The 24,149-nt window shown below is 39.5% G+C and overlaps 1 protein-coding gene and 1 pseudogene across 1 annotated transcript; one reads left to right on the top strand and one right to left on the bottom strand.

The window, feature by feature from the left end:
- The first annotated feature begins 8,455 nt into the window (after window positions 1-8,455).
- Window positions 8,456-10,544, top strand: LOC137242390 (uncharacterized; annotated as a pseudogene).
- A 4,185-nt stretch (window positions 10,545-14,729) lies between these two features.
- Window positions 14,730-17,138, bottom strand: LOC137242389 (uncharacterized). Its single transcript, XM_067769691.1, has 5 exons — window positions 16,602-17,138; window positions 16,182-16,542; window positions 15,980-16,120; window positions 15,012-15,337; window positions 14,730-14,954 (listed from the first exon to the last, which is right to left on the bottom strand). Exons 1-5 carry the CDS (start codon window positions 16,616-16,618, stop codon window positions 14,945-14,947), a joined length of 855 nt encoding a protein of 284 aa, XP_067625792.1. The 5' UTR covers window positions 16,619-17,138; the 3' UTR covers window positions 14,730-14,944.
- Window positions 17,139-24,149: the final 7,011 nt, after the last annotated feature.

Raw genomic sequence — 24,149 nt, 5'->3', positions numbered from 1 at the left:
GTGGGACTGGAACAAAAAAAAATACCACCCTCTGGGACAGGCAATAAGGGATGCAGAAGAATGAGAAGAAATTGAGAGAAGAGAAAAGAGAGAAGGGGATTGAGAAAGAGATAGAATGAGACGAAGATGGAGATGAAGCGAAAAAGACGGAGGGAGGAGTGAATAAAAAGATTAGGAACAAGTAAGGAAGGCTAAGTTCGGGTGTAACCGAACATAACATACTCAGTTGAGAGCTATGGAGACAAAATAAGGAAAATCAATCTGGGGTAACCCTGGAATGTGGTTGTAGAACATGTGTATCAAATGAAAGGTATTAAAGAGTATTTTAAGAGAGAATAGGCCATAGTTCTATGGATGAACGCCATTTAGGGATATCGCCATAAAGGTAGACCAGGGCTGACTCTAGAATTTGTTTGTACGATATGGGTATCAAATGAAAGGTGTTACTGAGCATTTTAAGAGGGAGTGGGCCTTAGGTCTATCGGTGGACGCCTTTTCGAGATGTCCCCATTAAGGTGGACCAGGGGTGATTCTATAATGTGTTTGTACGATATGGGTATCAAATGAAAGCTGTTAATGAGTATTTTGAAAGGGAGTGATCCTTAGTTCCATAGGTGGACGCCGTTTCGAGATATCGCCATAAAGGTGGACCAGGGGTGTCTCTAGAATGTGTTTGTACGATATGGGAATCAAATGAAAGGTGTTACTGAGCATTTTAAGAGGGAGTGGGCATTAGGTCTATAGATGGACGCCTTTTCGAGATATCGCCATTAGGGTGGGCCAGGGGTGACTCTAGAATGTTTGTACGGTATGGGTATCAAACGAAAGGTGTTACTGAGCATTTTAAGAGGGAGTGGGCATGAGGTCTATAGGTGGACGCCTTTTCGAGATATCGTCATTAGGGTGGGCCAGGGGTGACTCTAGAATGTGTTTGTACGATATGTGCATCAAACGAAAGGTGTTACTGAGCATTTTAAGAGGGAGTGGGCATTTGGTCTATAGGTGGACGCCCTTTCGAGATATCGCCATTAGGGTGGGCCAGGGGTGACTCTAGAATGTTTGTACGATATGGGTATCAAACGAAAGGTGTTACTGAGCATTTTAAGAGGGAGTGGGCATTAGGTCTATAGGTGGACGCCTTTTCGAGATATCGCCATTAGGGTGGGCCAGGGGTGACTCTAGAATGTGTTTGTACGATATGGGTATCAAATGAAAGGTGGTAAGGAGTATTTTAAAAGGGAGTACTCCTTAGTTCTATAGGTGGACGCCTTTTCGAGATATCGCCATAAAGGTGGACCAAGGGTGACTCTAGAATGTTTGTACGATATGGGTATCAAACGAAAGGTGTTACTGAGCATTTTAAGAGGGAGTGGGCATTAGGTCTATAGGTGGACGCCTTTTCGAGATATCGCCATTAGGGTGGGCCAGGGTGACTCTAGAATGTGTTTGTACGATATGGGTATCAAATGAAAGGTGGTAATGAGTATTTTAAAAGGGAGTAATCCTTAGTTCTATAGGTGGACGCCTTTTCGAGATGTCGCCATAAAGCTGGACCAAGGGTGACTCTAGAATGTTTGTACGGTATGGGTATCAAACGAAAGGTGTTACTGAGCATTTTAAGAGGGAGTGGGCATTAGGTCTATAGCTGGACGCCTTTTCGAGATATCGCCATTAGGGTGGGCCAGGGTGACTCTAGAATGTGTTTGTACGATATGGGTATCAAATGAAAGGTGGTAATGAGTATTTTAAAAGGGAGTAATCCTTAGTTCTATAGGTGGACGCCTTTTCGAGATATCGCCATTAGGGTGGGCCAGGTGTGACTCTAGAATGTTTGTACGATATGGTTATCAAACGAAAGGTGTTACTGAGCATTTTAAGAGGGAGTGGGCATTAGGTCTATAGGTGGACGCCTTTTCGAGATATCGCCATTAGGGTGGGACAGGGGTGACTCTAGAATGTTTGTACGATATGGGTATCAAACGAAAGGTGTTACTGAGCATTTTAAGAGGGAGTGTACATTAGGTCTATAGGTGGACGCCTTTTCGAGATATCGCCATTAGGGTGGGCCAGGGGTGACTCTAGAATGTTTGTACGATATGGGTATCAAACGAAAGGTGTTACTGAGCATTTTAAGAGGGAGTGGACATTAGGTCTATAGGTGGACGCCTTTTCGAGATATCGCCATTAGGGTGGGCCAGGGTGACTCTAGAATGTGTTTGTACGATATGGGTATCAAATGAAAGGTGGTAATGAGTATTTTAAAAGGGAGTAATCCTTAGTTCTATAGGTGGACGCATTTTCGAAATATCGCCATTAGGGTGGGCCAGGTGTGACTCTAGAATGTTTGTACGATATGGGTATCAAACGAAAGCTGTTACTGAGCATTTTAAGAGGGAGTGGGCATTAGGTGTATAGGTAGACGCCTTTTCGAGATATTGCCATTAGGGTGGGCCAGGGGTGACTCTAGAATGCTTGTACGATATGGGTATCAAACGAAAGGTGTTACTGAGCATTTTAAGAGGGAGTGGACACTAGGTCTATAGGTGGACGCCTTTTCGAGATATCGCCATTAGGGTGGGCCAGGGGTTACTCTAGAATGTTTGTACGATATGGGTATCAAACGAAAGGTGTTACTAGCATTTTAAGAGAGAGGGGGCATTAGTTCTATAGGTGGACGCCTTTTCGAGATATCGCCATTAGGGTGGGACAGGGGTGACTCTGGTATGTTTTTGTACGATATGGATATCAAATTAAAGGTATTAATGAGGGTTTTAAAAGCGAGTGGCCCTTAGATGTATATGTGAAGGCGTTCTCGTGATATCCACCAAAATGTGGACCAGGTGATCCAGAAAATCATCTGTCGGGTACTGCTAATTTATTTATATATGCAATACCACTAACAGTATTCCTGCCAAGATTCCAAGGGCTGTTGATTTCGCCTTGTAGAACTTTTTCATTTTCTTCTACTTAATATGGTAGGTGTCACACCCATTTTACAAAGATTTTTCCAAAGTTATATTTTGCGTCAACAAACCAATCCAGTTACCATGTTTCATCCCTTTTTTCGTATTTGGTATAGAATTATGGCATTTTTTTCATTTTTCGTAATTTTCGATATCGATAAAGTGGGCGTGGTTATGGTCAGATTTCGCCCATTTTTTATACCAAGAAAAAGTGAGCTCAGGTAAGTACGTGGGCTAAGTTTAGTAAAGATATATCGGATTTTGCTCAAGTTATTGTGTTAATGGCTGAGCGGAAGGACAGACGGTGGACTGTGTATAAAAACTGGGCGTGGCTTCCACCGATTTCGCCCATTTTCACAGAGAACAGTTACCGTCATAGACTCTATGCTCCTACCAAATTTGAGAAGGATTGGTAAATTCTTGTTCGACTTATGGCAATAAAAGTATTCTAGACAAACTAAATGAAAATGGGCGGAGCCACGCCTATTTTGAAATTTTCTTTTATTTTTGTATTTTGTTGCATCATATCATTACTGGAGTTGAATTTTGACTTAATTTACTTATATAGAGTAAAGATATTAAATTTTTTGTTAAAATTTGAATTTAAAAAAATTTTTTTTAAAAAGTGGGCGTGTTCTTAATCCAATTTTGCTAATTTTTATTTAGCACATATAGAGTAATAGTAGTAACGTTCCTGCCAAATTTCATCATGATATCTTCAACAACTGCCAAATTACAGCTTGCAAAACTTTTAAATTACCTTCTTGTAAAAGTGGGCGGGGCCACGCCCATTGTCCAAAATCTTACTAATTTTCTATTCTGCGTCATAACGTCAACCCATCTACCAAGTTTCGTCGCTTTATCTGTCTTTTGTAATGAGTTATCGCACTTTTTCGGTTTTTCGAAATTTTCGATATCGAAAAAGTGGGCGTGGTTATAGTCCGATATCGTTCATTTTAAATAGCGATCTGAGATGAGTGCTCAGGAACCTACATACCAAATTTCATCAAGATACCTCAAAATTTACTCAAGTTATCGTGTTAACGGACGGACGGACGGACGGACGGACGGACGGACGGACGGACGGACGGACGGACGGACGGACATGGCTCAATCAAATTTTTTTTCGATCCTGATTATTTTGATATATGGAAGTCTATATCTATCTCGATTCCTTTATATATGTACAACCAACCGTTATCCAATCAAACTTAATATACTCTGTGAGCTCTGCTCAACTGAGTATAAAAAGTGCAGAGGGGTAGGGCAGAGTTAGACGGAAAAAGCTTATTAAAATATATGCAGATAGGCGAAATTGAGGGCAGAACAACGTCTGCCGGGTCTGCTAGTTATTACGTATAAACAAATAAAAAAAATTGCAATAAAATAATATTGCGACTATAAAATGAGATATAACCTATCCTATCTCTCAAGTTAGATCAAACTACACACGGGGTCAAAACAAATTCAAAATCGGTTCAGTAGTTTAAGAGTCCATCGCGCCCAAAAAGTTTGTGACACGTGTTTTTTATATATTAAGATTAGTCGCTGCCGCCGTGGTGTGATGGTAGCGTGCTCCGCCATCCCCACCGAAGATCCTGGGTTCACGCCCCGGGCAAAGGAACATCAAAATTTTAGAAACAAGTTTTTTCAATTAGAAGAAAATTTTTCTAAGCGGGGTCGCCCCTCCGCAGTGTTTGGCAAGCACTCTGAGTGTATTTCTGCCATGAAAAGCTCTCAGTGAAAACTCATCTGCCTTGCAGTTGGCGTTCGGCGTCGGCATAAAACAAGTAGGTCCCCTCCCGCCAATTTGTAGGAAAAAATCAAGAGGAGCACGAGCAAATTCGAAGAGAAGCTCGGCCTAAAATCTCTTCGCAGGAGAAGTAGTGTATTGAATTTCATTACAATACATTTCTTTACATAAAAGTTATTGCAAAAGTAACGTTTGATGATGACCCATCGGACATATAGACTGACGGATAGACCGATGCATGGATGAGCGATGCCAACATAAACTTTTTTTCTGTTGATACTACCTATTTTTGAGTTAACTTTTTTTTTTTTTTTGTCGAGACTATTGAGTATTTATGCCTACAATGTATGAACAAACTGCGATTTTTCTATGGAAGTGTTTAGAATTAATATTGAATTTGCTACAGGCTCCATAAGATTATAGAAGTTCTGATTAAACATTTTTAAATTGTCGTTGAAATTCTTCAAACTTTTTTTAAGATTTATGTGGTGTGTATATTTTATTTTAAAATAGGGAATATCTTCAGATAATACAATGTTACAAAGAAAATAAAAATGAAAATATCTGGGAAATGATACAATTTGTCTAGTACATAGCTTTTGAAGATCTAATAATATCTGCATACAAGGTTTTTCTTGGACAACCCCAAAATCCTAAGCATACAACCATATATGTAATACTCCTATATTGCTACAAAAGGCTAGGTACATTCCCAAACATCAGAGTGCCGACATATTGCTGTTTAAACGTTTTTGTTTTTATATTCAACAATCGAATGTGCCTAAATTTAAATTTTTTCTTGTCACACTTATGCTGCTACAATCAAAAAAATTTTATAGACTGTCTTCTTTTGATTTTGAATTTAAAACACATTGCGAGCATTGTCTATTAGTAATATAGGAGTATTACATATATGCCTACAACTTTGTTTCCTGTAAAGTGATTTTCAGTTTTTCCACGGATCAAATAAGATTTGATCTTTCTAAAGATATACATATATATATATATCAAATAGGAAAACATAACACAGCTGTGCCAATTTTTCCAATGAACAAATTTTTTTTGACAAGTTTGTGCAGATATGCACTCATTTATAAAGACTTTACCAACCCTGAATTGCATCAAAGCTGCAAATTAATTATGTGTTCAATGGGTGTTAATTTTCTTATCCATGTTAAAAACAGACTGAGTAATTAAAGTTTTAAGTTTAAAAACAATGTAAAATATGGAATGGGTTTTGTCGAATACTGAGGTAGCATTCAATCAATCCAGGATCGAGTATATGCCCCACAAACCCCACTTGATAAGAAAGAATGCATACACACATACACGGCTTGAGGGGTTAGGGCATTAGCTTTCCGTACAAAGACGGGAATTAGAGAGAGAGATGGTCGGACATATGTAGCAGTATGCGACGGGAGAACAGAGGAGGATCAACGGTGTCGGAGATTAACCCTGTAGGGAGGTGACTGGCAATGGGCCGTAGTAGCGGGGAATCAGCGTAGCAACAGCCAAACGGCGATATGATATTAACGCAGAGTGAGGTGACGACCACAGCTGGGCAGTATGGCAACCAACAGCGAAGGCTTGTTAAACTTCGGGCAATGTCGGCTTCCTCACGGGCCGGACGCATAGTTGTTACCTTATACCTTGCCTGTAGGGAAACTGTTAGTAGTGGCGGCTTCTCACAGGATGGATACGGGATCCCTATCTGCAACGAGAACGCGAGGAATCGGTTAGTACTGGCTCACTCGTTGGACACTACCGCTACCATGACTGCACGGCGATACAGCGAAGTTGTATCAGCCGGAAGTCTGTAGGCCGATCCGTGGGCTGAGGGGAAGTGCACCTTAAAGACGCAGGGTAGCTCCTTTACCTGAGGTTTCGGAATACGGCCGGAGCCAGGTCTTAGGTGAAGGATTTTCTCAATCGCTGAACATTGCTCATCCCGTGTTCGCACACTAGAGTAAAGTGTCGGAGGGCGGTGCACCTGCTCTACACTGGCTGGTTCGCGGGTTACGGGATCTGGATTTGAAGGCCACCAACGCTTCGTAGCCGTAGAACCGGTTCGTCTGAACCCATGAGTGACCTGAAGGGGGGAGAGATCGTTTAATAAGGCAACCACCTCCTTCGACTACACTGCGAGGAATGAAGTGCCAACAGCGAATTCATTTCGTTTACTGCTTCTATTGATGAGTTTAAGAAATGGACCATTTATTTGGCATTTCAGTGAATTACCATTTACTGTGTTTTTTGAAATAAAAATTCTCGTTCGCATGCAGCACGGGATAATTTCTATATACAAGTACATTTTAGGATGCAATAGTAAATAGTAAGCGCTTGCAACATATAGGGCGAAGATAATATGAGCGTTGATTTAAACATATTCTGTGGTAAGTATATGCACATGTACACAATTTGCTGCACTCATTATATTAAATAATAACGATCCTCTATGGTTTCATCTTCAAGTCTAGCCAATTTTGTTATATCCAAAAATTAATATATCCGTTATTTTGGATTAAGTTATGGCTATGCACTGATTGTTTTGTAATCAAAGTTTAATATATTGTTAGCTTTATTTTTGTAATATTGGTTCCATATCATCGCCACTGTGTGTGTTCTTCGTTACACACTTTTAGAGAGCTTTAGCATAAATACACATTTTTATTGTTCATTAATTTCTTTCGAACGACTGAAAATTTTTGTTTTCCGCCTTCGGGTTATTAATACTGAGGTCAAATCAAGTCTCATCGGACCCGTATTAGCGTCGACCGCTGTTATTGGCTTTTACAATGTATATATATATATATATATATATATATATTTATATATATAAGTTAATACGCTCCGGCACCCAACACATTCCATTCCCACACTCTACCTGTACGCGTGCCGCTGTATCAGCATAATTGCAGTCATACCATTTTGCAACCCAACACCCTAATTCAAGGCCAATGATATTTCACCATATACACCTGTGGGAAACCAAGTTCATGATTAGTACCACGTACTAATTGTTTACGCAATAAGAACCATAGATACAGGGCCAGACAGTAGCGTCAGCATATTATGTTTCACACGATTGTGAAATACTTGCACATCAACAAGAATCATACCAACAGGGCCAGACAGTAGCGTCAGCAAATTATGTTTCACACGATCAACAAGAATCATACCAACAGGGCCAGACAGTAGCGTCAGCAAATAATGTTTCACACGATTGTGAAATACTTGCACATGCCCTCAGTGCATGTCAACCGTGAGAAGCTAAAGGCTGGTTTTCATTATGTCAAAATCACTGACATCAAATACTGACTTAACTGTCACCATGGCGATTTGGTGTCAAATGTGTTTTCATTACATATAAAAAACTGGCATGAAGTCGATATAGCAGTGTGTGTTAAAGACTGTCATCAAATTCTGGTGTCAGTCGATTGACATCCAGTTTTCACCACTGATGTCAAACGTTAAGTAAATATTTTTGACAGCCCATCAGCTGTTGCATTCTTTTGAACAAAAGACAAAAATAAAAGTGGAGTGCGAGAGTGAATTAAATTTTGTAAAAATCGATCAAATAATTAATTTTAACAAAAAAATGCTGAAAAATAAACAAATGGCGATAGCTGCTGCGACTCTTTGTTTTGTGACAAGCCTAAGGAAATGGAGAAGAAAGCGGCACCAGCTAAGGAAGCGGAAGCAGTGGTGGGTTAGGCCAGGGCTTCGGGATAGAGGAACATGTGGGTTCTACGCTACACTGCGTTCTAAGCTGTTCGTGCTAGATCCAAAATGGTGTAAAAATTGTTTGAGGATGACTCTGGAGGACTTTGACTTTCTTGTGGAGCGCATAACCCCATACGTTTACAAATCTAATACGAAGTTCCGGGATGCCATCTCGGTAGGGGAGAAGTTGGCAGTAACTTTACGTTACTTGGCAACAGGAGATAGCTTTTCCAGCCTGATGACTGTTTTCCTGTTGGGAAAAACTACCATCTGTCATGCAATACGTAAGACATGTCGTGCTATTTATGAAGCTTTGAAAGACGATTTTTTAGAAGTGAGTATTCATGTGATTTCTTTAATCAGTCAGAAATCTACACATATATTAATGGTGGTTATATTTCGTCAAGGTTCCCAGCAGTCATGAAGAATGGACAGAAATTGCTCAACGTTTTGAACAGCGGTGGAATTTCCCTAATTGCTGTGGGGCACTTGATGGGAAGCATGTAGCTATTCAGGCACCTGCAAACTGCGGCTCTGAGTACTTCAATTATAAAAAATTCAACAGCATTGTTCTCATGGCTCTAGTGGACGCCGACTACAAATTTTTGTTTGTAGAAGTTGGAGCATATGGCCGTGAATCTGATGGTGGTGTATTTGGAAGGTAATTCTGCTACAAAATCTTGAAATTTAGTGTAAATAATCATTAACTCTTATTCCAAAATACACAGATGTCCACTTTCTACTGCACTTGCTGAAAATACAATTAATTTTCCACCACCGAAGCCACTTCCACATGAAGGAAATGAAATGCCTTTTGTCATTGTTGCTGACGACGCTTTTCCTTTGAAAACGTACATAATGAAACCTTTTTGTTATCGTGAACAAGTTATGTAGCACAAAATTTTCAACTATAGGCTATCTCGAGCCAGAAATGTAGTTGAAAATGTGTTCGGAATATGTGCATCGCGGTACCGAATTCTGAGAAGGCCAATGGACGTGAAACCAGTATACGCGAAAGCTATTGTTCTGGCCATTTGCGTCCTACACAATTTTCTTTTAAGCCGCAAATCAGTATATATGAGGACATCTGACGTAGATAGTGAGACAAATGGTGTTGCTGTTCAAGGTAATTGGCGAATGGAGCTTGGAGAAAGCGGAATGCTCCCATCAACTCGACCAAGCAGTACTTTAGGTAGGCCAGCAAGCAATGCAGTAAATGTGCGTGAACAATTTATGGAGTACTTCATGACACCTCGTGGTGAAGTTGCCTGGCAATACAACAGAACAATACTACATGACTCATTTTGGTAGTTTAGAAGCAAGTGTGCAATAGACCGGGTTGTTCCTTAAAATATTCTTTTTGTTCGTCAAATTAAAGTGCTTTGAAATTCATGGCAATGTTATTTTTGAATTATTTGACAAAGTTTTTAAACAAAGAAGTTCCAATATTTTTTATGTTTGGTGAATATTTTTATACCTCTGTTTGATGAAAGAAAAATAATATTTTAAGGGTCTACAACTCGGTAGCTGACACAACTATGTGAAAACGACTTCCGAGCTCAAAAGGACATTAGAAGAAATTGGGGTAATAGTCTAGTTGAGGGTTCGACTGCTAATACGCTACCAAAAATAGCGAGAGAGGGGTCAAAAGACGCGTATTAATCTCGGGAACAATAATCCGAAGGCGGAAAAGAAATATTTTATCTCTGTCCGGAGATATTTGCAGTTGAAGTTGGCGATTTTCATGAGGTTGTTGTTGTGTGTACCCACCAAAAAAAATTGTGCATCACCGTGGCGGTAGCCACGGTTATACCACACACCCGGACTTCGCACGGCGTAGCCCAGGGTTATTTTTTATAAGCGCGGCCGAAGGCCGCCAACGCAGAAAGGTGTTCTGCGCAAAAATACTATGGATCCGACCCCCGGTTTCGGAGGTACCCGAGGGTCTTTTTTCGGTTTTTCGTTAATATCTTTTGAACGAGTTAATATTTTTATTTTTCGCCTTCGGATTATTAATACTGATATCAAGACACGTCGATTGACACCTCTCTCGATATTTTTGGTCGCGTATTAGCAGTCGACCCCTCAACTAGACTATTACCGAAATTGGCTCTCAAGGTAAACATTTTGCCATATCAATCGGATGTCAAATAAAAAAGTTACACTAAAAAACTATTTGTTTTTGTAAGGATAAAAAAAACAAATAAATTTTCCGAAACCCTCTCAACACGAGCTTCGAGTTTATTTATTATGTTAACTAATTTTTTATGAAAATATGCTTCATGACCCAATACAGAAACTGTGATTTTTTTTTAATGTGGCGGTTCTGAGAGCAGAATTTTGGCAGGCATGTAGCTTCTTCCAGTGGGTAATTTTTAGGCTTGGCGATCGTATAGGCGACGCGTAGCATGCAATCGGCTGGCCAATTGCTTTGTATGTGGTAATGAGCGTTTCTTTGTCTTTTCCCCAAGTACTGCCAGCAAGGGATTTGAGGATTTTATTACGGCTCTGGATTTTCGGCACAATTGCGGCTGCATGCTCACCAAAATGGAGGACAGTCGGTAGCGTAGTGCCATCGACGTTGATGTTCGAAATGGTCGACATTTGGGATGTCCATGTTGTAAATAAGGTCGCGGAGGATTTAGTCGGCGAGAATGCTAGGTTTCGCGAGGCGAAAAAACTGGAGAGATCAAGGGGGTAGTCGTTTATTCTATTGCAAAGCTCATCGATCTGTGGGCCTGGGCCTGTGGCCATTATTGTGCAGTTATCGGCGTATAGAACATCACCCTGTGGCATCCCTTGTTTAATTCTTCTTGGTTTTGATGTTTGATTTCCAAATTGAACCGATGCCTGCCGACCACCCAGATAATTTGCGGCCCACCTTTTAAGACATGGAGGAAGGGTAGACCCTTCCAGGTCTTGCAGTAACGTGCCGTATCAAAAGCTTTTGATAGATCTAGCGCAACGAGTACTGTTCTATGGTGGGGGTTTTGATTTAAACCGCAATTTGTCTGGGTGCTGATGGCATTTAGCGCGGTGGTGGTGCTATGGAGTTTCATGAAGCCATGCTGATGGCAGGCTAGCTGCAAATTTGCTTTGAAGTAGGGGAGCAAAATGGCTTCAAGTGGTTTGGCTACTGGCGATAGGAGAGATATCAGGCGATATGACTCTCCTATGTTAGCTGGTTTCCCAGGCTTTAGTAGCTGCAACACCTTGGCCATTTTCCATTTTTCGGGAATGACAAAGGTGGAAAGAGACAGGTTGAAGGCATGTGCTAAATATTTGAAATCCTCTTTCCCCAGGCTTTTGAGCATCCTTAAGCATGGCTATGCCGTCTGGGCCCACTGCTTTGGATGGTTTAGCATGACCGATGGCGTCCTCAACCTCTCTGGCGGTGATGGTAATTGGAGACGCGCTGAATATATGTTTATGTGCGCATCTGTTGGCACTCCGTCTATCTTTGCCGACCGTATAATGCATTATATATTGTCGGCAGAAAGCGCTCGCGCATTTTTTCGCATCCGACAGCACTTTATCGCCAAAGGCGATGGTAATTTTGTCATTGTGCTTAGACGGATTCGATAGGGACCTTACGGTGGACCAAAGTTTACCCACACCGGTAGAGAGGTTACAACCTCTTAGGTGCTCCTCCCACTTCGCCCGCTTGTGTTCATCCACAAGCAATCTGATGCGTTGGTTTATATCCCTTGAGTACGGCGCTGATATCAGGGCGGTATCCACTGGGGCAACAGGTGACAGGAGGGATGTAGATGTTGATGATTTCTAATTTTGCATCGCCTGACCGGACAGATAGGCCTTGACGTTCTAAGACATTGTCCCTGCGGTCGATGCCAGGATCAAATATATGATATTGCACAAAGTGATGTATGATAAACGCGAGGCCGCCTCCATTTCCGCTCATGCGATCTTTTCTGTGGACATTATACCCAGAACAGGTTTGCAGTGCAGATCTTGCTGTGAGTTTAGTCTCTTGAATCTCAGCAATGCGGATATTGTGCCGCTTCATGAAATCGACTATCTCCGTGATCTTCCCAGTTAATCCATTACAGTTTAACTGCAGAATTCTGAAGTGCATAGGGGGAGACGTCGCCACTCTGGGAGTAAGTGACGGGTGACTACGCCTGGGTTGAGGAAGGCCAGGACGCAACTGCTGTTGTGGCCTGGGACTGGGCGTCCTTGGGCAAGCATTGGGGTTCCCGGTAGATTGGCGTTTGCGACCTGGCAACATGTCGCAATGAAACCCGTCGGGGGGTTGCCGTCGCGGAGACCAGAACATCTAGGAAAGTGGCACCGTCCATGGCAGGAGCTGCGTTGGGCGGATGTCGCAAACGTATATATTCTATGCTGGTAAACGGTGCAAAGGGAGGCAGGGACTAAGAGTCTGTTTCCCAGATCTACACAATTGCTGGTGGCAAAGAGGGGGAAGAAGACGGGGGCAGGGGCTGAAGCTCGGCATTGCTCCCGACTCTACTACGGAGATTGTATGTATGAGACAAAATATTTCACTAAACCTCCAATACCGTCACAAGAGCTTTTGCCATGTCGTGTTACAAAATCACTTTAATTCTGAAAAATAACAACAAATGATTGTTTTGAATAATAAATATGATATTTTAATTAGTTTTAAGCATTTGGCATTGATCGCCTTGTATGCTGATATGTAATGCATTAATATATTGGAAAAAAGATTAATATTCAAAAATTCATATTTCGAAAACAACGAGCTTTGGCCAGTGGATATTTACCCAAGTTGTAACATAAACTACTCACTCGATACAGAAAAAGTTTAAACAAAAAAGAAATAACCCTTTTTGAGAAATTAATTTTTGAAAAAAAGTCATACTTTTTTACTAAATACTAAAAATGTTTTTTTTGAACTATGCAATTGTTTATAAATTTATATAAAAGTAAAGGTAATAACGAAAATTTCAAAGAAAAATCATGAGAATCGGTCAAAAGTTATTGACAGTTGAAAAAATAGGATAGAAATTATTTGTAATTATATTTTTTGGGAAAACGCAAACAATGTTTTATTTCTTCATAAAGCTCCATTATAAAAATGAGATTCAAAGATAGCTATGACCGCCATTTTTGAACTTTGGAGTATTCTAATCTCTGAGTATAATCGGACCAGCAGGCTGTTTCGGGGTATCATAAAATCTCAAAAAATTTAAATTTTGGATTACATCAATTTTCTATGAAACGAGCGATATGTACAAATAAAAAGTGGCTTGCGTATTCAAATTTTTTTTGATTCAGTCTTTGCTTATTATTAAGTTCAATAAAGCTGTTCAGTTTAATATACATTTTGTAGTTTTTAAGTCTTTGAACTAACAAAAAATGGCTTACGTACTAACATTTTTTTAAAATTCAGTCTTTGCTTGTCATTAACATCAATAAAGGTGTCATTTAATATACATTTTTTTTAAATAACATTTTGTACTGTTTAAGTCTTTGCTTTTTACATTTACGCTATTCACAGGGGTGGTAAATAGGTATGTATATATTAAGATAAATAAGATACATTTCATTTGGCTTGAAATAAATAAAAATAAAAACACACATTTCATTTGGACAAAATGGAAAATGTTAACATAGTAATTTATGTGTATTTAATAATTTTCGTAAAAACTTTATTTTTTTTTTTGTGTTGTATGAAAGAAATTGCTTAACACCCTCGACGAAAAAAAATTTCACTATATTTTAAATGAAAATATACAAAAATGTAGGTACATATGTTACGAATGAAACCATTTTAAGTTTTGTCCCAGTTTACTTCAGTTCACTGTATACAGTGTTCCACAAAAGTCTATTTAGATGCAACTAAATTTCTTTTTTCAAAATTTGCATAACAATTTTCAGAATTTTTTCGAATATGAAGTTTTGTAGCCCATTCAATTCTTGTATAATAATGTGTAACTTACAAGCAGATCGCTCGCTTCCCTAATTTTTGACAATTCTTTTTTGGATCTTAAGTTTTTTTACCCAAAGACGTCAGAAAAAAAATTGCCAAAAACCAAGGAAACATTCAATCTCTTTGGAAGTTACACATTATTGTATTAGAATTGAATGGGTTGCAAACCTGCATACTCGAAAAAATTCTGAAAATTGTTATGCAAATTTTGAAAAAAGAAATTTAGTTGCATCTAAGTAGACTTTTGTGGAACACTGTATACAGTGAACTGAAGTAAACTGGGACAAAACTTAAAATGGTTTCATTCGTAACATATGTACCTACATTTTTGTATATTTTCATTTAAAATATAGTGAAATTTTTTTTCGCTTAACACAATTTCTTTCATACAACACAAAAAAAAAATAAAGTTTTTACGAAAATTATTAAATACACATAAATTACTATGTTAACATTTTCCATTTTGTCTCAGTCTATCTTTAGTTGACTGTAATATAGGACGCATAGTTATTCTGGCTAGTGAATGTATAATCTGAAAATACATAAATAATTGTAAAAATTACGACGGCATTATTCTTTGCTAAAAAAAGAAAAAGAGAAATTAACATTTTATCAATATTATTGCTTTTGCTCTTACCGTGCAAATTTGTTCTGGTATTTTAATATCAGCTCATACAACTCAGCCTTGATTTCCTTTCCCAGTTGAGGGAGTTCAGTTGACCATTCACGGCCATTTGATGCCACAAAATTGCCCAGGTCATCCCAAGCATCAGCTTTTGCGGCCGTTGACATTGTCTCTAATGCTCGTTCCATCACCTCGGAGAAACCATTGCCATCTTTTTTAGCGCGACGTCGTGACACTGATCCTCGGGATGTTGACGGTGTTGACATCGAGTCATCGCAGTCCTCAGAACCGTCTGTGTCACCCTGGGAAGCAGGTGAACTCTGCTGCGATGGACATTTCTATAAATCAATAGGTACATGTTAAATAACCGCTAATTATTAAAAAAAATGCGCCTGAGTGGAAGATTACCCTATTTCAAAAAAAATTTCAAAATCACCCTATCTCATAATTTGTTTGAACAACGGTTAAAAATAGCTTTTTCGCAGAATATATTCAGGGTATTCGTTTCATTTCTTATATATGCCTCGAAAAGCTTGTATAATGTAATGTAAACTTTTATGAAAAATTAGATATACATATACGAGTTTTACAACACACAACAACAAGCACTGGCAACATAAGTTAGTTCTGCTATTTATGGCGTTACCATGGGAGCTAGGAGGTACCCCGTTAATGCGAAAGTAAAAGTGAGCATATTTTTCCATACGCAGTACCATGCCTATCTAAAACAACGAAAATTCGAGTTAGACCACTTGTGCTTTACGACGAATATAAGCGTATAAACGAATCCCCTGATTATTTTATTTCTTTTGTTAAAGAGCTAAATGTTATTCGCAAGAAAACGATCAAGAAATTCTTGAGCGTTTTTTGGCAAACAGCACTGACCCCTTAAATCATGTCGATCGTTATGAAAAAGATATGTGTATACATTTACATACATATATAAGTATCTGTATGTTTATAAATACATATATACTTACACTTGGAAGATTGGACGTTGTGTTGGCCTCAATTTGCAGCGACGGCTCCAGGAACTTGAGGGAGTTGTATAGCGGATTTACTGCATATGCTCGTACCGCACCTTGTCCACTTTTGCTCTTATGTTTTCTGTTAAAGGTCGCCTATTATAAATGTTAGATTTAGCAATTACATATATATTTATAAAGAAAAAAAAGAACTCACGCGGAAAGAGCAGCGCAGGCTGTTCCATTTGGCAGATACCTCAGATCGCGCCATCTGTAAGATATCTGCCACTTCTTGCCATTGAGCCTCCCTCAAATTCCTGTCCCTGTATTGAGGCGACAGAAAATTCCAGGTACCGTCCCTTACCTCTACTTCTTGGACCAGCCTCTCAGTTTGCTCCGCTGTCCATTTCTCTGTTAGTTTGCGCACACGCTTCTTTTTTTCCGTGGTTCCGACTGGATGAAGGAAAGTTGTACAACTGGAAGTTAACCCGTCCATATCGCTGGGTGGGTGAAGGAAAGTTGTATAATTTGAAGTTAACCCGCCCATATCGCTCTCCATTTTAACTATAAACTCTAAACTAAAATTCAACAAATTAATATAAGTATAAACATTTTCTATAAATTTTATAAAATTTACCTTTCTTGTGAAATCATCTGTGCACCAATGACAGATTTGCCAGCATGTTGGAAAATCTGTTTTGTGTGTCAAACGTTGCCAACTGCGCTGGCAAACTGAAACTTGGTCGTTTTCACTTGGATGCAATTTTGTTTGACAATGAGCTGTCAAACCTGACTGCAAACGCAACTGACACTATTTGGCAACCCGTTTTCATTATTTTGGCAACATTTGACAACATATATGCCGTAATGAAAACGAGACTTAAGGCCTAAGCCAGCGTACCAAATACTGCGCACCCCAAGGCAGCAGAGCAACAATTCTATATAAGGAAGCAGCGCGCATCAAAGTGGCAGTTGCATCGTGGACTACTAACCCGCTTGTTCTATTTCAATAAATTACTGTAAATCTAACTTTTCTGTGTTTCATTGCAGGGCAAGTTGGCCCTTTAATTTTTTTATTGTTCAAGGACCTTCAGTCCTTTACTGGCGCCCGAGCAGGGACCAGTAGTGAAGTGAATTGCAGTGAAGTGGAAAAATTAGCTAAATTAAAGCTATATTTAAAAAAAAAGAATTAAAAACCAATAAGTGAAAGAAAAAATTAGCTAAATTAAAGCTATATTTAAAAAAGGAATTAAAAGCCAATAAAAATATTAGCTAAATAAAGGCTATAAATTAGAGTGAACAATTAAATGCTAATCCTGGTTACGTGAGTAATACTTCTTGTTGTTTCCATATTTCTTCTCTTTCGTCTTCCAGGATGGATTCACTTCAGGTTACAGTTACAAGTTAAGGACTTCGAGCCAGTGAAGAATAAACCCATCTATCGGGAAATTTTACAACACGTTCGCCAAAAGATACGAGGGCCCGCCGATACTGCCCTTGTATCTTTTAGTATTTTTGACACTGACTGCACCGCCATGAAAGAATGTCTATCACTCCATTATGCGGACAAACGTGACATCTGCACCTTGGAGTACCAACTCCACCAACTCTCTCAAAAGGATTCACGGCTTGATGACTTCTTCGGAGCCGTGAATCACCAATTTGCTCTAATAATTAATAAACTTAAAACAGAAATATTCTCCGGAGACAGTGCGGGTACTTATAGACACGTACAGGAACCACGCGATGGATGTGTTCATCCGCGGATTGAATGGGGATCTCTCGAAGATGCTCCTGATTCAGCGTCCAAAGACTCTACCCGAGGCATATGCAAGGTGCCTCGAATTACAAAATACAAACTTAAGAAATTACACGGTGCATACTACGCGATTCAATAATCGCTTCATTGCACCAATGAACACCATGCCAGAACGCATGCATGGCCTAGAGGGCAACAAGGCACCTCCGCTACCACCTAGGACGACATATCGTCCCCAGGAGCGTCGATATCCCTTTGAAAAACGAGATGGATACACCGTACCAAAACGAGATCCTCCAACAACCTCTCAGCCACCCATCGAGAAAATGGACGTAGACGAATCTACCCAGTCCCGTAAGGTAAATTATATGAATAGACCAAATCCTTTTAAACAAGGTGTAAAGTCAGACAATGTTCCGCGGAAACAGCAAAGGCTGTTCAACATAGAAACAGAAAGCACCAACGACAAAGTGAATAACTACCTATAGAAGGCACAAGATGCACAGGAGGAGAATTGTTTATCCGACGGCCATCTAGCGTACCTTACATAGAGCACGTACTCCCTGACGGCCGCATCCTAGATTTTCTCATCGACACCGGTGCCAATAAAAATTTCATCAGCCGAACGGTCGTAAAGCAAGGTAATCCGGTCGAAAACCCTTTCTCCGTAAAATCAGCTGGCGGAAATATTCTCATAAAAAATGTATTTAAAACTATTTAAAGACATAAGTAATGACTCTGAGACAACCTTCTTTGTGCTCCCAGGGTTGACATCGTTTGACGGGATCATAGGAGACGACACACTTAGGGATATAGGCGCTATAGTTGATAGAAAATCGAACATCCTGAAAGTAAACAAATACAAAATTCCATTGAAAGCTCGCACATCTACGCAAGTGAATTATACGATGTCTAAAGATCTCCCTCCTTAGACAGAAGGGAAATTGTGTAACCTTATTGAAAAATTTAGCTATCTTTTCTTACCCCTTAACGGGACGGAATTAGTAGACACTTGCGTATGAGCTGAAATTAAGACAACAACCCCCGAACCCATTTATAGCAAAAGCTATCCCTATCCTTCTTGTATGAGGGAAGAGGTCGACCGACAAGTGTACGAGTTGTTAGAAGAAGGAGTTATCTGACCATCCAAGAGCCCATATAACTCTCCTATTTGGGTGGTTTCTAAGAAACCTAAGCCCAATGGGGAGAAACAGTACCGAATGGTGATAGATTACAAAAGGTTTAACGCTGTAACGATCCCTGACACCTACCCTATTCCGGATATAAACGCCACTTTGTATAGTCTTGGCAACTCTCGCTACTTCACAACTATTGATTTGACTTCTGGGTTCCATCAAATCCCTATGAAGGAATCCGATATACCAAAAACTGCTTTCTCAACGACGAACGGAAAGTATGAGTTTTTGAGATTACCTTTCGGCCTTAAAAACGCACCGGCCATTTTTCAACGCATGATCGACGACGTATTGAAACAATATATCGGCAAAATCTGCTATGTTTACATATACGATATTATTGTGTTTGGTAAAGATGTTGATGATCATTTGAAGAATGTCGAAACGGTATTTTCTCAATTGCTACGATCCAATCTTAAAGTGAATTTAGAAAAAACACATTTCCTGCAGACTGAGGTTGAATTTTTAGAGTACATCATCACTCCTGAAGGAGTTCGTCCCGATCCAAAAAGGTGGAGACCATGAACTCAATTTTGCCACCATGCAATTTGAAGGATCTAAAAAGTTTTTGGGAATGACCTCCTACTATCGGAAGTTCATTCGGGACTATGCCAAAATAGCTAAGCCATTAACAAACCTATTGCATGAGCAGAAAACAAGGAATTCTAGGCTTAATGCACGTCGAACAGAGCCCCGAAACTTTGAATCCGGGGATGGCCTATTTATAGCCAATAAACAAATAAAAGGCAAACTCGTGCATAGATCCTCTTCCGGTGGTCCGGGATGCAAGTTCTCTCTTGTAGTTGAGAAGGTGTAAAAAGCCCAATGAAGTGGTTCAACTCCACAAGGAGGTCTCTATCGCTTTAGTTGATGTGAAGCCACTCGTACCATGAGTAGGTCATTTACAATCATTAACGCTTAAGGCTAAAAGGGATCAACATGAGCCTTCCATCAGCCGAGTAAAAACGCCTATATTCAAATGCAATAAAAATTTTTTTTGAAAAACACATCTGAGAGCAAATAATGCTTAATGAAATTTTAATATTATACACCACTCCTCGTGGCATATACAAAAAGAGGAAAAACAAATTCCACAAAGCGGACGTGAAGAACGTATAAGATAACATTGGTCAAGAGGTTAACGAGAAGCTTAAGATCATTAGAATCCGGAGGTCCGGATGCGAGCGTTAACGCGCTTGTAGCCGTTGAAGTTATAGTGGTTCAATTCCCTTTTTCTCACTGGTGTGGGATAACTGATTCGGAGGGGTTCAATTCCCCCAAAATGATCTGCTTACTTGCGTGAAGTCATCCGTGCCACGATTAGGTCGTTTGCAATTATAAACGCTTACGAATAAAAGGGATCAACGCGGACCTTCCATAGTCAAGTTAACACCTATATTCCAATGCAAATGAAAAAATATGCGTCACAAAATATAAATTGCAAAATAAATGCAGGTATAAGCTGCGAAAAAGGCGGCAAACATGCGTAAAAAGAAACGCCAAAATAAAAAAAAATAAATAAAAACAAAAAAATAAAGAAAAAATATAATAAAACAAGTAGGGAAGGCTAAGTTTGGGTGTAACCGAACATTACATACTCAGTTGAGAGCTATGGAGACAAAATAAGGAAAATCACCATGTAGGAACATGAACCTAGGGTAACCCTGGAATGTGGTTGTATGACATGTGTATCAAATGGAAGGTATTAAAGAGTATTTTAAGAGAGAGTAGGCCATAGTTCTATGGATGGACGCCTTTTAGGGATATCGCCATAAAAGTGGACCAGGGCTGACTCTAGAATTTGTTTGTACGATATGGGTATCAAATGAAAGGTGTTACTGAGCATTTTAAGAGGGAGCGGGCCTTAGGTCTATCGGTGGACGCCTTTTCGAGATATCGCCATTAAGGTGGGCCAGGGGTGACTCTAGAATGTGTTTGTACGATATGGGTATCAAATGAAAGGTGGTAATGAGTATTTTAAAAGGGAATGGGCTTTAGTTCTATAGGTGAACGCCTTTTCAAGAAATCGCCATAAAGGTGGACCAGGGGTGACTCTAGAATGTGTTTTTACGATATGGGAATCAAATTAAGGGTGTTACTGAGCATTTTAAGAGGTAGTGGGCATTAGGTCTTTTCGAGATGTCGCCATTAGGGTGGGCCAGGGGTGACTCTATAATTTGTTTGCACGATATGGGTATCAAATGAAAGGTGGTAATGAGTATTTTAAAAGGGAGTAATCCTTAGTTCTATAGGTGGACGCCTTTTCGAGATATCGCCATAAGGCGATGGACCAGGGGTGACTCTAGAATATGTTTGTACGATATGGGTATCAAATGAAAGGTGTTAATGAGTATTTTTAAAGGGAGTGATCCTTAGTTCTATAGGTGGACGCCTTTTCGAGATATCGCCATAAAGGTGGACCAGGGGTGACTCTAGAATATTTTTGTACGATATGGGTATCAAATGAAAGGTGTTAATGAGTATTTTAAAAGGGAGTGATCCTTAGTTAAATAGGTGGACGCCGTTTCGAGATATCGCCATAAAGGTGGACCAGGGGTGACTCTAGAATGTGTTTGTACCATATGGGAATAAAATGAAAGGTGTTACTAAGCATTTTAAGAGGGAGTGGGCATTAGGTCTATAGGTGGACGCCTTTTTGAGATGTCGCCATTAGGGTGGGCCAGAGGTGACTCTAGAATGTTTGTACGATATGGGTATCAAACGAAAGGTGTTACTGAGCATTTTAAAAGGGAGTGGGCATTAGGTCTATAGGTGGACGCCTTTTCGAAATATCGCCATTAGGGTGGGCCAGGGGTGACTCTAGAATGTGTTTGTACGATATGGGTATCAAACGAAAGGTGTTACTGAGCATTTTAAGAGGGAGTGGGCATTAGGTCTATAGGTGGACGCCTTTTCGAGATATCGCCATTAGGGTGGGCCAGGGGGGACTCTAGAATGTTTGTACGATATGGGTATCAAACGAAAGGTGTTACTGAGCATTTTAAGAGGGAGTGGGCATTAGGTCTATAGGTGGACGCCTTTTCGAGATATCGCCATTAGGGTGGGCCAGGGGTGACTCTAGAATATTTGTACGATATGGGTATCAAACGAAAGGTGTTACTGAGCATTTTAAGAGGGAGTGGGCATTAGGTCTATAGGTGGACGCCTTTTCGAGATATCGCCATTAGGGTGGGCCAGGGGTGACTCTAGAATGTGTTTGTACGATATGGGTATCAAACGAAAGGTGTTACTGAGCATTTTAAGAGGGAGTGGGCATTAGGTCTATAGGTGGACGCCTTTTTGAGATATCGCCATTAGGATGGGCCAGGGGTGACTCTAGAATGTTTGTACGATATGGGTATCAAACGAAAGGTGTTACTGAGCATTTTAAGAGGGAGTGGGCATTAGGTCTATAGGTGGACGCCTTTTCGAGATATCGCCATTAGGGTGAGCCAGGGGTGACTCTAGAATGTGTTTGTACGATATCGATATCAAATTAAAGGTATTAATGAGGGTTTTAAAAGCGAGTGGCCCTTAGATGTATATGTGAAGGCGTTTTCGCGATATCGACCAAAATGTGGACCAGGTGATCCAGAAAATCATCTGTCGGGTACTGCTAATTTATTTATATATGCAATACCACTAACAGTATTCCTGCCAAGATTCCAAGGGCTGTTGATTTCGCCTTGTAGAACTTTAATTTTCTTCTACTTAATATGGTAGGTGTCACACCCATTTTACAAAGTTTTTTCCAAAGTTATATTATGCGTCAATAAACCAATCCAATTACCATGTTTCATCCCTTTCTTCGTATTTGGTATAGAATTATGGCATGTTTTTCATTTTTCGTAATTTTCGATATCGATAAAGTGGGCGTGGTTATGGTTGGATTTCGGCCATTTTTTATACCAAGATAAAGTGAGTTCAGATAAGTACGTGGACTAAGTTTAGTAAAGATATATCGGTTTTTGCTCAAGTTATTGTGTTAACGGCCGAGCGGAAGGACAGACGGTGGACTGTGTATAAAAACTGGGCGTGGCATCAACCTATTTCGCCCATTTTCACAGAAAACAGTTAACGTCATAGAATCTATGCCCCTACCAAATTTCAGAAGGATTGGTAAATTTATGTTCGACTTATGGCATTAAAAGTATTCTAGACAAACTAAATGAAAATGGGCGGAGCCACGCCCATTTTGAAATTTTCTTTTATTTTTGTATTTTGTTGCATCATATCATTACTGGAGTTGAATTTTGACTTTATTTACTTATATACAGTAAAGATATTAAATTTTTTGTTAAAATTTGAATTAAAAACATTTTTTTTTTTAAAGTGGGTGTGTTCTTCATCCAATTTTGCTAATTTTTATTTAGCACATATATAGTAATAGTAGTAACGTTCCTGCCAAATTTTATCATGATATCTTCAACGACTGCCAAATTACAGCTTGCAAAACTTTTAAATTACCTTCTTGTAAAAGTGGGCGGTGCCACGCCCACTGTCAAAAATCTTACTAATTTTCCATTCTGCGTCATAACGTCAACCCATCTACCAAGTTTCATCGCTTTATCCGCCTTTGGCAATGAATTATCGCATTTTTTCGGTTTTTCGAAATTTTCGATATCGAAAAAGTGGGCGTGGTTATATTCCGATATCGTTTATTTTAAATAGCGATCTGAGATGAGTGCCCAGGAATCTACATACCAAATTTCATCAAGATACCTCAACATTTACTCAAGTTATCGTGTTAACGACAGGCGGACGGACGGACGGACTGACGGACGGACGGACATGGCTCAATCAAATTTTTTTTCGATACTGATGATTTTGATATATGGAAGTCTATATCTATCTCGATTCCTTTATACCTGTACAACCAACCGTTATTCAATCAAAGTTAATATACTCTGTGAGCTCTGCTCAACTGAGTATAAAGAAGGGGAATGGAGATTCTCTCTCAAAAAAAGAAAAAGAAAAAAATTCGTTTGCATGAAATTTACTAACAAATTAACAATTCTAAATTTTTCCATAACCAATAACACTAGTCGAATTACTAGCTTGCAACTAATATAACCAACTACTTCACTACTGGGTTCCCAACTAATAGAAATAGAAAAACCTTCTTAACATAATAGACTTCACCAACTTTTACTAATTCACCTTTGACTATGCAACTCGAATTAGGATAAGTTCCTAGAATATTCTTAAAAAATTTATTGTATGAATGAAC

Source organism: Eurosta solidaginis, chromosome 2 (assembly GCF_040869045.1).
Source record: "Eurosta solidaginis isolate ZX-2024a chromosome 2, ASM4086904v1, whole genome shotgun sequence".
Taxonomy (NCBI): domain Eukaryota; kingdom Metazoa; phylum Arthropoda; class Insecta; order Diptera; family Tephritidae; genus Eurosta; species Eurosta solidaginis.
This window is presented reverse-complemented; position numbering and strand designations above follow the sequence as displayed.